Source organism: Capricornis sumatraensis, chromosome 16 (assembly GCF_032405125.1).
Source record: "Capricornis sumatraensis isolate serow.1 chromosome 16, serow.2, whole genome shotgun sequence".
Classification (NCBI taxonomy): domain Eukaryota; kingdom Metazoa; phylum Chordata; class Mammalia; order Artiodactyla; family Bovidae; genus Capricornis; species Capricornis sumatraensis.
The window spans coordinates 63,455,806-63,470,333 of record NC_091084.1 but is presented as its reverse complement, the minus strand read 5'-3'; the positions used below and the strand labels follow the sequence as shown (position 1 = coordinate 63,470,333).

Below are 14,528 nucleotides of genomic sequence, written 5' to 3'. Positions count from 1 at the left end.
TACCCTTTGAGACTGTGTTTTCCTGTGAATTGAGCATCATGTCACAGTCTTCTAATTTTTATTCAAAATGTTTTAATGAATTTGTTTCACATCCTTCATTTCTGAGTCTTGAATTCTTCATCAGATCCTTTAATGTTGTTTCTGAGCACGGCTTTGAGGACTTTTGCTTGTTATAGATTGTGGCTCTTGAGATATGTTGGACTTTCTTGTCATCTTGACACTGATTTACCAGAATGAACTTCTTGGGAGAACACGGTTGCAAAGAAATTGTTCTGCTCTAACAGCAGATGATTTTCATTAGTTTTGCTGAGTTTGGGGACCCAGTGCATGCACTTTGAAAACTGCGATGATCTGCAGGCAGCTGCGGCTGAGCATTTTCCTAATGTGAGCTACTGCCAACTCATTATATCAGCTTTTTATATTCAGAGATAGGCAACCCAGTTTATTTATATATATTTCAATTTTAAAAAAATATTGCCAAATGGCAAGAAAACATAATCTGAGGTAAAGGCTTGTTTATTTATTCAATCTCACATCTTACTTGACTTTAAAAGTCTAAGAAATCCTTCTTGTTACTTATTATATCATTTGTCCTTTTTAAAAATCATTTGTCCTTTAAAATAAAGCCAAAACATGCTTAAAAGCAACATGAAACTAACCAAAGGAAAACTCAATATTCTTCAGGTCATGCTTATTCAAACTGTGAGGCTGTCAGAAAATATTTCTTCCTATTTTTATCTTAACTGCCTCGCTCTCCCTTTCAGGAGCAAAATAGCTGAAAAGTTTGCAAATACATTCATTTGTCTATGTAGTCATTTCCCCTTGGGTTTGGAATAATATTCCTCAACTACTTGGAAAACCTAAAAAACCTAGTGAGACAAGACCACAGGTACTGCCGTGCCAAATGACAGTTAACCGAAGCAGAAATCAGCCTGGGGAGGGTGGCATTACAGTGAGGAACCCAAGGTCTCATCATAGTCTCAAAGGCTATCTGAGTGGTGGAGACCCCTGTTTCTGCGGTAGGTGCCCTTTGTGAGAGGTGGAAGCCAGACAGCCAGGGAGGCCCAGCTGTGGGTCCTTTGAGCCCCATCTTGAATATCTTTGGCGCCACAAGCCCAGTACCGCCCCCAATCCCAGCTCTCAGTTGCCTCCTGTACCTGTACCTCCACTCTTCCCCATCCATTCCCTGAAGGGTTAATCTTGAAGTGCTGACATGATCATGACTCTCCCTCCTCTTTAAACCTCAGCAGTGGCTTCCCATTCTGTTAGGTTAAAATCCGATCGGTACAGGATCAGGCCCAGCCTTTCTCCCATACCTCACCCACTTCCATTCTCCCCTCCTGTCCTGTGGTCCAGCCACAGGGCCTCATTGGCCTGCCTTCAGTTCCTCAGGAGCTCTGCACTCCCATCTGCCTCCACCTGGTTCAGACTCCCTTGTTACAGCATCTCATACAGCCATGTCCATCTCCTGCAGAGCACCTCCCCTCAGCTTATATTTTTTATGGCCTGTCTTTAACTGTAAGCTCTGCCAGGGAAGAGGACCCAATGCTGCTATATCACCAGCACCAAACCCAGTGATGTGGTTAGGTCAGTAAGACTTAGGATGAAGTGAAGGTTGGTTTACCATTTTCTGCTGAGAAGGATTCAGTTCAGTTCAGTTCAGTCACTCAGTCGTGTCTGACTCATTGCGACCCCATGAACCGCAGCACCCCAGGCCGCCCTGTCCATCACCAACTCCCGGAGTCCACCCAAACCCATGTCCATTGAGTTGGTGATGCCATCCAACCATCTCATCCTCTGTCGTCCCCTTCTCCTGCCCTCAATCTTTCCCAGCATCAGGGTCTTTTCCAGTGAGTCAGCTCTTTGCATCAGATGGCCAAAGTATTGGAGTTTTGACTTTAACATCACTCCTTCCAATGAACATCCAGGACTGATCTCCTTTAGGATGGACTGGTTGGATCTCCTTGCAGTCCAAGGGACTCTCAAGAGTCTTCTCCAACACCACAGTTCAAAAGGATCAATTCTTTGGCGCTCAGCCTTCTTCACAGTCCAACTCTCACATCCATACATGACCACTGGAAAAACCATAGACTTGACTAGACAGACCTTTGTTGACAAAGTAATGTCTCTGCTTTTGAATATGCTGTCTAGGTTGGTCATAACTTTTCTTCCAAGGAGTAAGTGTCTTTTAATTTCATGGCTGCAATCACCATCTGCAGTGATTTTGGAGCCCAGAAAAATAAGGTCAACCACTGTTTCCACTGTTTCCCCATCTATTTGCCATGAAGTGATGGGACCAGATGCCAAGATCTTCGTTTTCTGAATGTTGAGCTTTAAGCCAACTTTGTCACTCTCCTCTTTCACCTTCATCAAGAGGCTCTTTAGTTGTTCTCCACTTTCTGCCATAAGGGTGGTGTCATCTGCGTATCTGAGATTATTGATATTTCTCCCGGCAATCTTGATTCCAGCTTGTGCTTCCTCCAGCTCAGCGTGTCTCATGATGTACTCTGCATATAAGTTAAATAAGCAGGGTGACAATATACAGCCTTGGCATACTCCTTTTCCTATTTGGAACTAGTCTGTTGTTCCATGTCCAGTTCTAACTGTTGCTTCCTGACCTGCATATAGATTTCTCAAGAGGCAGGTCAGGTGGTCTGGTATTCCCATCTCTTTCAGAATGTTCCACAGTTTATTGTGATCCACACAGTCAAAGGTTTTGGCATAGTCAGTAAAGCAGAAATAGATGTTTTTCTGGAACTCTCTTGCTTTTTTGATGATCCAGCAGATGTTGGCAATTTGATCTCTGGTTCCTCTACCTTTTCTAAAACCAGCTTGAACATCTGAAAGTTTATGGTTCACGTATTGCTGAAGCCTGGCTTGCAGAATTTTGAGCATTACTTTACTAGCATGAGAAAGATTAGCTCCACAAATTGGTATGATTGCATCATTGGAACAGAGGGACTAAACAGCTTCCATTTACCTCTTGAGTAAATTCTTGTCTGTTATTACATTGCAGCAATCATTAAATTCTGTAAATTTTCTATGCAAAGTACACTGGCTCAAAGTTACTTGGTTCAGTTGCTAAACCTGTCCTACGTCCCCTTCAAAGCATTTCTCAGCCTTTTCTCGAAGTTCCTAAAGTGCAGTAGTTGCCATGTCTCATCCATCCTGTCCTTGCCCTCTTGCTCTGCTTGCCTGATTCTCCCCTCCGCTGCTCTTAAAACCACTTGAAGAAACAATACACTGGCCCTTTTGATAGTTCTCCTGTGAGAACACCATGTCTACACGCAGGTTGGCTGCCAGGGTTTTGATACAAGCAGTCTTCCCTAAATAAAGGAAACATTTGACCCAAAACCAGATGTAAATTTCTACCCCTAGAGGCCAAAATTGTTTAAAAAGTTTAAAAAACAAACAAAAATAACGACAAAAATCTTTAAGTTGCAGTAATTGGCCAAGACATATAAGATATGCATTGCCTTATATAATTGTCACAAAAAATCCTGTCATGTCTGTGTTGCTGTCTTCATTTTAGAAATGAGAAAAATTGAGCCTCTGGGATGTTGAGTGACTCTTTGAAGTCACACAGCAGCAGAGCTGTAATTCAAACCCAGGTCTAATGACTTGAGCTCTTAACCAGTGTTTTACACCACAGGCCAAGGTCAATAGAAATGGATGACATAGGGACTTGCATACAATTACTTTCAATTAGCCCCTGTAGACCAAAATCATCCTGTAAAGGCAAAATCCAGAGGAGCTTGACTGAAGATAAATTATTTATATAAAGACATTCAGAGTATATTCCTAAGTGTGAGCTTCATCATCTTAATCTTTTAGCTCTATACATGTTCACATGTAAGGCATTTTCTCCCCAGGTCTATATTTCTAAATATGTGTTTCTCCTTGTAACCACATAACCTCCTGACACCACCCAAGCCGGGGCCTCTCTGTGCAGATTCCCTTGGCCCGAGTCTCTCTTCAGTAGCTTACATAACGCTCCCTCAGGACTCGGCACAGTCAAGGGGTCACGCTGCCCAGCTTGTGCTTATTCTTAGTTTTAGGGAGTGCGGGGATGGACTTCCTGCCAGAATCCTGCCTTGACATGTCAGGTAACTGACCACAAGCCGTGGCCCATCCTGTGCTATTTATGGCAAGTGACAAAAATAGCCTCACCTCTCTGAAAGGTGTTATTTGTGCCATATGCCCACTGGCCTCCTACCATCTGACAGGCACTTCTCTCCAGACCTAGGAGGCAACAAGACTGTGTGCTCACACAGACCCAGAGGCACCATGTCCCTCAAGTGTGCACAGCTTCTGCTCTGGAGGCAAACAGGGAGGCGAGGCACCAAGGCAGGCCTCCGCACTAGGGTCAAGGCAGAACAAAGGCATAGACTCAAGGAAGGAGACAGGAGCTTGGGGAGGAGGAGTAAGAGACCACCAAGCCCAGCTGGTGGAGTCGGGTGCAGTGTCAGGGTGAGATCGTGGACACAGTTGATCTGATTCTGAGCCACAAATGCCCCAGAGACACACTGGCCTCCAAGCCTGGACTGGGGCTGTGTCTGGAGCTGAGGAGGTTAGTGGAAAGGGCTGGAGTGACCACAGAGTGTAGACAGAGCCTGTCCCTTTCTAGCTGTGTGCAGATGAGCAGCTTACTTCATCTCTCTGGGCAGTCTGGGCAGTTTTCTTATCTGAGAGGGTAGCCCTAGGGGAACAACTCCATGCCAGGTGTGCATCAGAATCACCGGGGACTTCGGTAGAATCGGGATGCCCTGTATATTGATTCAGGAGGTCTGAGGACGCCGGGGATCTGGATGTTGTGCAGGTTCCCCAGGAGATTTCAAGTCTCACGCTAGTGTTGGGGAGCCCCTGTACCAAGTGAGTCCCAAGGGGCCTTCCAAGTCAAACCTCCCTTTATGCTAAAGTTTACTTTATAAAGCAAGTGTAAGAAAGCATAGAAGATGGGCATTCACCTCACTCAATTATTAGGCAGCGTCACAATCACTTTATCAGTTGTTTGTGGTATCCCAAGAAATATCCATTGAGAACGTATTCAAAGACAGTTTATTGTGTGTCAGGCTGAATCTGGGCTTGATTTCAGCCCTCACCCACCACCCCCCTACATCCTCTTCTAGGCCCTCCCTCTCACCTGATTTAGTCTCTCCCATGGGTCACAAACCAGGAACCAGAAAGACAAATCCAAACAGTACACACATGAATTTTACTTAGTCTGCCCAGTGTTAAAATAAAACCACAAAATTCAACTGAGTAAATTTGATCGAATTGGCTTTATTCACCCCATCTAGTTAAATAGAAAGAGGCTCTGAGGAGTTGTATAAAATGGAAGATGTTTATAGGTTAAAGGAGGATGGGTCAAGAAGGTATCAGCCGAAGAGAAGAAAGGATTGTTTCAGGCCACAGTGTCTTCTTTTGGGGGCAGGGAGCAGCAGGGGTCTTTATCATGCAGATAACCCTCACTCCTGTAGATTGGACTTCTCAGATTGACTGTTTCAAAGGTTACGTTTCTAGGAGGGATTGAAATTGCAGTGCAGTCTTGGTTTGCTGTCTGAAGGAGCCATGACTCTATTTGAGCCTGAGTATTTCTTTTTAACATCAGTATCTTTTAGAGTCTGAATTTGCGTGAGGTCAGACTGGGCATTTGCTTTCCAGCTCACCACAGGCCCGCCACAGTGAGTGTGTTATGCCAGTGGCTTCCGCTCTTCACCCTCCCTGCCTAGACCCTGATGTTAGATCTGAGCTCTACTCCTGTCTGCAGCCCAAACCTCTTTCTGAGCATCAGACCCATAGATTCAGATGCCTCCTGAATATATAATCCACGGAAGGCCTCGTGTGTCATGCAGGGCTAAATAAATTGTAGCTAGGGCTTCCTTGGTGGCTCAGATGGTAGAGAATCTGCCTGCACTGTGGGAGACCTGGATTCGATCCCTGGGTTGGGAAGATCCCCTGGAGAAGGGAATGGCTACCCACTCCAGTATTCTTGCCTGGAAAATCCCATGGACAGAGGAACCTGGCGGGCTACAATCTATGGGGTTGCAAAGATTCAGACACGACTGAGCAACTTCTACTCACTCAGAGGTATTGTTATCCCTGTTGTGCGTATCATCTTAGGATCTCACAGGCACCTCAGCTCAACCTGTTCAAAGCATTAAGTCACCTAGACTGGGAGCAACTCTGGGCTCTTCTCTCTCCTTCATTTTAATTTATCATCACACTTTATGCAAAATCTCTCTTGATTCTATCTAGTTTTCTCCATCTCTGCTGTCATCATCCTAGTCCCAGGCACCATCATTTTTTGCCAGAACTGTGTAGTTATCTAATTATTCTTCTGCACACATCACGTTTCCATCTAATCCATTGTTCAATCTGAAGCCACAGTTTTACTGAATCAGTCTGATCTTGCCTCTCCCTGCCTGCCTCTTGAGAGGAGTCCTTTGGACAGCAAGGAGATCAAATCAATCAATCCTAAAGGAAATCAACCCTGAATATTCATTGAAAGGGCTGATGAAGCTGAAACTCCAATCCTTTGGCCACCTGATTCGAAGAGCTGACTCATTGGAAAAGACCCTGATGCTGGGAAAGATTGAAGGCAGGAGAAGGGGATGGATGATAGAGGATGAGATGGTTGGATGGCATCACTACCTCAATGGACATGAGTTTGAGCAAGCTCAGGGAGATAGTTGAGGACAGGGAAGCCTGGCTTGCTGCAGTTTATGGCGTCACAAAGAGTCAGACTTGACTGAGCAAATGAAAAACTCTCTGCCTTCAGTGGCTTCCCAATGCCCCAGGATAAAATCCAAATTCCTTACCAAGACCCTCCCCAGTCTGCCTCCTGCCTGCTCCCCAGCTGCCTCTGGCAGTCTGTGTTGCAGCCATCTGGGACTTGCGTTGTCTCTGGGACATGCCCCCAGAGGTCCCTGGCCTCTGGGCTATCACATAGGCCATTCCTCTTTCTGGAAAGCTGTTCCCCCAACTGTTCACTTGAAAAGTTCGTACATTTTCTCCTTAGCTTATTAGCTTAGCTGTCACTTCCTCAGAGGGTCTTCCCTGATACCAAGCAAGGAGCCAGCCCACATGCTATAAGCTCCCAGAGCCCCTGCTTCCCCTGCCTAGTGCTCGTCACCCTGAGTTCTGAGTGTGCCCCTTTCCAGACCATGGCCATGTGAAGGCATGGACTGTCGCCTGCTAACTGTTCATGGCTCTCTCTTCCATGCTTAGAACACAGAAGTGCACAGTAAATGTTTGCTGAGGAAAGGAAAAAAGGGAGAGAAGAAGAAAGTGGAAGGGGAGCCAGAAAGAAACAACAGGCACCTTCTGGCCAAATAGAGGTCAACAATGGACATGTCCGGCCCCACCACTGCCCTGAAATTGAGAGCTCCTGAGGACAGGAATCCTCTCTTACTCAGTGTTGTAGCCTCAGCATCTAACAAAGAGCAGGTGAACTGTGGAGGCTGTGGAATGAATGAATTTACTAACAGCCCCTGACCTAGACTGTAACCAATGGTATAAACAGCCAGAGAACCACTGGTTTTGTAATAAGCTGCAAGCAACAGTTTGACTTTTTAATGTTCATGTGTATAAACTCTGATAAAGATTAAAACCTAAAAAAGATGGAATGGTGGGAAAATTCTTACTGAGTACCCTGTGGTCATTGATGCCCAGTCGTGTCCAACTCTTTGCAGCCCCATAAACTGCAGCCCGCCAGGCTCCTCTGTTTGTGGAATTTTCCAGGCAAGAGTACTGGAGTGGGTTGCCATGCCCTCTTCCAAGGGATCTTCCGGACCCAAAGATCAAACCCGTGTCTCCTCTGTCTCCTGCATTGGCAGGTGGATTCTTTACCAGTGAACCAACTGGGAAGCCCAAATACCCTATGGTCACCACCAGTCAAATCAAATTGGTTATGAACTTAACAAACAGGAAGTCTGTTATCCAAATGTAATGAAGCCATCACTCAGCTCTTAAAGAAAATATTCTTAAAGTCAAAGGAACACGTAAAGAAAATGCAATTCATTCACGGGACTAAAATGTAGATTTTGGCTTCACCTACTTTATCTACTAAGCCAGAATGAAGGACAAACATGTGCTTTGGCTCTCCAGAGCCTGAATTTTGGGCCTGGACCACCACTTAACTGTACAAATGCATGCCTTTAGGAAATTCATCCAGCCTCCCTGCTCTACTTTCTTTCCTATACAATGGGGAAATAAGATCTACCTTGGAGGATGGTTTTGAAGATGAATAACAAAATGTAAAACACTCAGTGCAGCCCTGGTGACCAGGTGCTCATCAATTTCATTGTTTGAAAGTGCTCCTGCATTTTAATTATTTAAAGGTTTGGTGGCCTGGCTCAGAGTTGCAGGGAGCTCAGGAAACGCTATACCCTCAGTGGGAGGAGTACTGTCAGTGCCTTAAAAGAATGAGGAAAAGGTGGCAGGGAACTAGGAAACCAATTGCGGGAAAGAAGCCTGGGAAATAAAAATGGGAGAATTTGGTTCTCACTGGATCTCAGTCACACTGAAGAGCTGGCTTTTCTTCTCCTCTTCCCTTTTCCTTCTCTCTTGTTCAGGAGGGAGGCTCCTCAGGCAGTGCAGCCAGGGGCAGGATCCCAGTGGGAAGAAGAAGGAGCCTTACTTCTCCAGCCTGCTTGTCTCTCCAGTGCTCCTTTGGAGAAATGAAATTCATATTCATACATTTAAACAAAATAGCACTTTAAAAAAATTCTTTCAAAGGCAAATCATGTTCATTCTGGAAAATTTATACAAACCAAAGGAAGAAAAAATTATCCAAAATTCCACTGCTAGATCACTACTGAAATTATTTGGGAGTCTATCCTTTCAGAGTTTTTTTCTAGGCAATAAGGACATAAGCCAGTATGTTCCTATAAAAACAAATGGGATCAAATGCTAAATACTGTTCGGTAATATGATCTTTTTCACTAATGACTTTCCATGTCAATAAGTGAACGTATCTAATGTCGTGATGGGTGACACCAGTGGATGCTCAGGTGGCTGGCCCCTGGCACCCACGGCGCCCTCCCTGGAAGGAGACGCGTAGCTTGCTTCTGTGAAACATGTGAGCAGCTTTGTAGGCAAACCTTTATAGGATCCGCAATTGTTTTCTTACAGCAAATTCTCACATTCAGTCTTAATTTTCTCAAAAAGAAAAGAAGACAACATGATTAACCTGTTTAAATCATAAGTAGACTTCTCTGGAGAAGAAGGAAGAGATAACCAAGCATGGTGCTGTTTATTTCTGACTTTGCTCAACCTCTGCATTTACCTCAGTAGTGCCCGTTTGCTCAGCTGCGTCTGATGGTTTGTGACCCCGTGCACTGTCACCCTCCAGGCTCCTCTGTCTGTGGGATTTTTAAGGCAAGAATACTGGAGTGGGCTGCCATTGCCTACTCCAGGGGATCTTCCCAACCCAGATATCGAACTCCTGGGTCTCCTGCATTGTCAGGCAGATTCTTTACCCAGTGAGCCATCTTTTATCTCAAATATAGCCTTATTTCTAGTCAACAAACTTAAGACACAGTCACTGTCCTTAAAGAGATTACAAGCTCATAGCAGATGTAAGAGACACAGTAATTCTCTCATTTGCACAAAAATACCCGATTTTTTACCAGGAGAAGTGAAGACAAGAAGGACACAATATTAATAATAATAGCTAGTGTTTAATGAGAACTTACTAAATCTGTGAACTGTTAGTGTCTTACATTTTATGCTATTATATGACACTTATGATTTAATTCTCAGTCAGCCTATGAAGTAGGTACCAGTGTTGTGAACATAACATTATTGTGGGAACTGGAGTAAAGAGAAGTTAAGTAACTTGCCTAAGATAACCCAGCTAGTGAGGGGCAGAGCTGGGATTTGATTCTAGGCCCATTGAAGCTGGGTCACACTAGGCTGAAACTCAGTGGTTGGGCTGGGAGACAGCACTGTGGTGACCTGGAATAAGCACTGTAATATAATTTCCCAGGTACTGCGGCCTGAAAACCGGCTTGCTGACGTCCCCCATGGTGGGCTTCATGGTGACCAATCAGTGCACCTTCCACACACCGGTCAGCTTTCCTCAGATCCCAGTGGCCGCGCTGGCCGTGGAGAAAGTGGGTTGCTCCAGCGTGCACTACCGCCTTGCCCTGTTCCCCCCTAAGCCCACCAAGGAGACGCCTTCCGTCAGCCACTGGGACCTCAGCGATGGCTTCTTCTTCGGCCACCCCAAGCTGGCTCACTTTGCCTCTTCGGCCTGCACCACAGGGTCTTCAGTCCATGTCTTTGTCAATCCAGCCACCAGCAAGCCGGTGGGCCTTCCCGAAGACTTCCGGAGGGGCCTCCTGCGGCTGATGAGCCCGGCTCCAGGGTGAACGTCTGTATGGGAGTCACGCCTGCCAGAAAATAAAGTGTAGACGATCCTCTTAACAGTTTCTTCTGTTTAATTGAACTACATTTGATTTATTTATGCTGTGTTGGATTCAGGTGTACAGCAGAATGATTCAGTTATATATATATAATATATATGTATGTATGTGCTTCATATTATCTTCCATTTATAGGTTATTACAAGATGTTGAATATAATTCCCTGTTCAGTTCAGTCAGTATAATTCCCTGTACTATACAGTAAATCTCGTTGCTTATCTTTTTGGGGTGTGGGGAGGGCTGTGCCACACAGCTTGTGGGAGGGATCTTAGTTCCCCAACCAGGGACTGAACCCAGGCCAGGTCAGGGCAGCCCAGAATCCTAACCGCTACACCACCAGGGGACATCCCATGTTGCCTATCTATTTAATGCTCAATAGTTTGTATCCATTATTCCTATACTCCTAATTTATCCCTCTCTATTCCTTTTCTTCTTTTGTAACTAAAAATTTGTTTTCTCTGTCTGTGAGTCTGTTTCTATTGTGTATACGGATTCATTTGTACTATTTTTTAGACTCCACTTATAAGTGATATCACATAATATTTGTCTTTGTCTTGCTTTGCTAAGTATAATGTTCTCTATGTCCATCCTGTTGCTGCAAATGGCAATATTTCCTTCTCTAGATGATTTCTTTTTATTCCTTAGCGTGTTTTTTTCCACCCCAAGGAGAGGGTATTTTTTACCCTTTATGAGTGTCACCTTGCTTCACCAATCAAGCATCCCTGTGAATCAGGCCCTGGGCAAAGTGCCCCACACCCAGGGTCTCACTGAGCCCCCACACTACCTAGCCAGGCTGGTGCTGCTCTTCCCTCCTTTTTCAAAGAGGAAAACGAGGTTTGCAGGGTGCAAGTATCGATAACTGGCCTAAAGTCATTCAGCTAGTGAGTGGGGTTGTCTCTCAACTCAACTCACCTGGGCATGCTGGCTACAGGCATCTTTATCTCCAGCAGCATGGCCGTATACTTGCTGTGATTTAAAACCACTAATCTGATGAGAGTCTTTAAATGTCTTTAGCTTCTTACAGTTAATATAACCACATGAGGTCTTTTTTTGGTAATATGTGAACTTTAAAAAAAGAAAAGAACAACTTTCTTTTTTGTATTTAAAACAACAAACACACCTTTAACCATTTTCTGATAAATTCATGACCTGCATCAGTCACTAATGGAATGTGCTGCAATCTAAAAATAAACCTCTGATGCTGAAATATGTAAGAACCCTTCTTTGATATAATAATGAAAATGCTTACCATTTCCTGCGCACTGGCCACACAAGTGCTTTATGACTGTTACCTTAATTCATCATATTTCTCTTCTGTAACGTAGGATTTATTATTGCCATTTTTCACATGAGAACATTGAGGTTTTAAAAAGAACAACTGGAGTTGGGGAAGGTGTTCTAGTCCAACCTCTTTCTCAGTCCTGAGATAGGGAAACACACAAGCTTAATCTGTCTGGGCCTCAGTTTCTTCCTCTGAAAATATAACCTTTCCTGAATGTTTTTGATTGTACTAAGACTCGACCTGCTTTTGAAATGAGTTTCAAATCGCCACCACATACAACTAGCTTTGGAATACCCTGACCATGATAAAAACGACATTAAAAGCTATTCCTTTGTCATTTAATTCATTCAATTTCACCTAGTGATAGATTGATTTTTAGGTTTTAAAACACTTCATACAAGAATTCTTAATCTCGGCAAGACCATTAAGCAGCAGCCTGGTTGGCAGGTGTTGATTTATCTGACCTCTGGCATTTGACCTCCTCAGGAAGGTCATCGGGGAAAACCCCCTTTTTGTGTGTCTCACTTCTCTGCTCTTGAGTTCTTGCGTGTGCATTGCTCACCTTGTCTGTTGGCTGCGGACACCTCAGTTCAGGAGGAGGAGGAAGAAGATCCCAGCCAGAGGAGGAAGAGAGAGGGTCGGTAAATCCCAAAGCGGTCAGTGCAGGCTGCTCAGGATTTAGGGAGGTGTTGATTAAAACCCTCCTTTCATTGGCAAAGGTATTCTGATCTGGCCAATCAATCATATAGTCACCTAACTTATGAACTGTGTTATTTTGGATATTAATTCCCCTTAAAATTCCCTCACTTATAAAATGGAAAAAATCATACTATTACCACTGGTTACCCAGGAGTGCCAGTCACCAATGTTTTTAACACCCTGACCCCTCACGCAGAGCAATAGTAGGATTGCACTTCCTACTCCCCTGAAGTTAGATGTGGCCACATGACCTGTTTTGACCAGTGAATGGGAGACATGTGCCCACATGACTTGTTTTGACCAATGAATGGGAGACATGGGTCACCTTCAGGAGTGGCCATGTTTGTTTGCTTGTGCTCTACTCCTCAGCGGACATGGGTGGCTATAGAGACGCCCTGCTGAAACCCACACCACAGCTGCCATGGACAATTGCTCAGAACCAAAGCAGAGTTTGAGAAAGGAAAAATTAATTGTCTGTTGCTGTAAACCACTGACATGAAATGATTTTTACTGTAGCTTAACCCAACATATCCTCTTTATTACAAGTACCAACCTCAGAGGGCTGTTGTGAGGGTTCAACGGTTAGTGTATGTAAGTCCTGGACACAGTGCCTGGTACAGGTATTATTAGTATTTACGTAGGAGAAAAGAAATACTGTGTGCTCCCACTACACGAATACCTCCAAGGCAGGAAAGTAACCAATCCTCACATTCATTTTGTTTCATGAGTCTCTGTGGGAAATTGGGCACTATTTTATAGGAGAAGAATCAGAGAGGTACTTAAAGCACACGGGATGATGGAATGCACTATACCTAGGGTGTGTTTCCCCAGTCCCAGACCCTGCAAATGACCATATTTGAGAGTGCAGATGGATACTTGGAAATGGCTCCAAGTTCATGTAAATCTCATGAGTTTGAGTGCTGATGACACAGTCTTTCCACTGCTCAAAATTGTAATGCTTCAACATGATCCAAAGTGTTAGATGTTATGGTACTCATTGGTTTTTTGGTGGGAAATGCAAGCACTATGAACTTGCTTTAAGAATACAGAGAGAATTTTTTTAAAAATACAGAAAGAGCCAAATTTTAGTTGCATGTAGTTGGAGGAAGCTGACTTTTACTATAAAGGTGGCCAAATAAATCTAGAAAGACTTTAAAATGCAGTCAGCCATTCACCACTCTGCAAGATGTTTTTGCTGAGCTACTAACAAGTGGCCATGCATGTATCTGTTGTTTGCTGGGCACTTCTGAGCAGTTATGGCTCCTGCATTTGCTGACAAGGAACAAGTACAGTAATCCGAGCGGGTGAAGAAAGCCTTCAGGTGTGCAGATTTTCTAACTACATCTTTGTTACACTCGAATTCATTCGAAAATCTACAGTAAGAGACAAGAGATACAAAATACATGTTCATGTTTTGCTTGGACAGATTTTGGCTCCTAGCAATTAATGCTTTCAGTCACATTAAGCATATAGATAATGCTTTGTGACATAACAGTATTTCCCATTACAGATCAATTTTGTAGCATTTATTCATAATCAGACTTGAAATGTTACCTAGAAACAAAATATGTTTTCCTTGAAACAGTCAGACCCTATTAGAAATCTAAGGCTTTACAAATCACCATGTTAACAGCTATGTCCCCTACCTAAGGTTTTCTTTCCTTAAATAGTGTTAAATTCAGCCCCAGAAGCACTAGTCTCTTTGAGGGTTCTTGTCTATGTGCACTGACTTGAAAGGGAAAAACTTAGTGTTCAAAATATATTTAACATCTGACTGTGTATAACTTAATAAACCAGCCGGTATTCCCTTTTGGGGGAAAAATAATGTTAGCACCTTTTAAAAGTGTTATGCATATAATTAGGTTACACTATATTATTTTCTCATATTTTTAAAGACAGGTTCTCATTGCTTAAAAAAAAGTGTCAGCCTATTTCTAGGTGAGTTATTCTCATTTCCTGACCACATAATCATATACTGCAAGTGAGCAAAGAAATAAAGGGGACATATGTCAGATTCAGAGATTTGGAGCAGTAAAATTTAGTATTAAACAACAGAGATTTTGGAGCAAGGAATACTTGGATTTGCATTCTGGTCCTGCCATTTGATCACTCTGGAA

The 14,528-nt window shown here is 43.7% G+C and overlaps 1 protein-coding gene across 1 annotated transcript in view; it reads left to right on the top strand.

Moving 5' to 3' along the window:
* Positions 1-10,376, top strand: part of LOC138092224 (uncharacterized) — a 199,715-nt gene extending 189,339 nt beyond the window's left edge. Inside the window, exon 3 of the mRNA XM_068988047.1 lies at positions 9,992-10,376. Coding sequence (XP_068844148.1) covers positions 9,992-10,376 — 385 coding nt within the window. The remainder of the gene's footprint in view (positions 1-9,991) is intronic.
* The last annotated feature ends 4,152 nt before the right edge of the window (positions 10,377-14,528 follow it).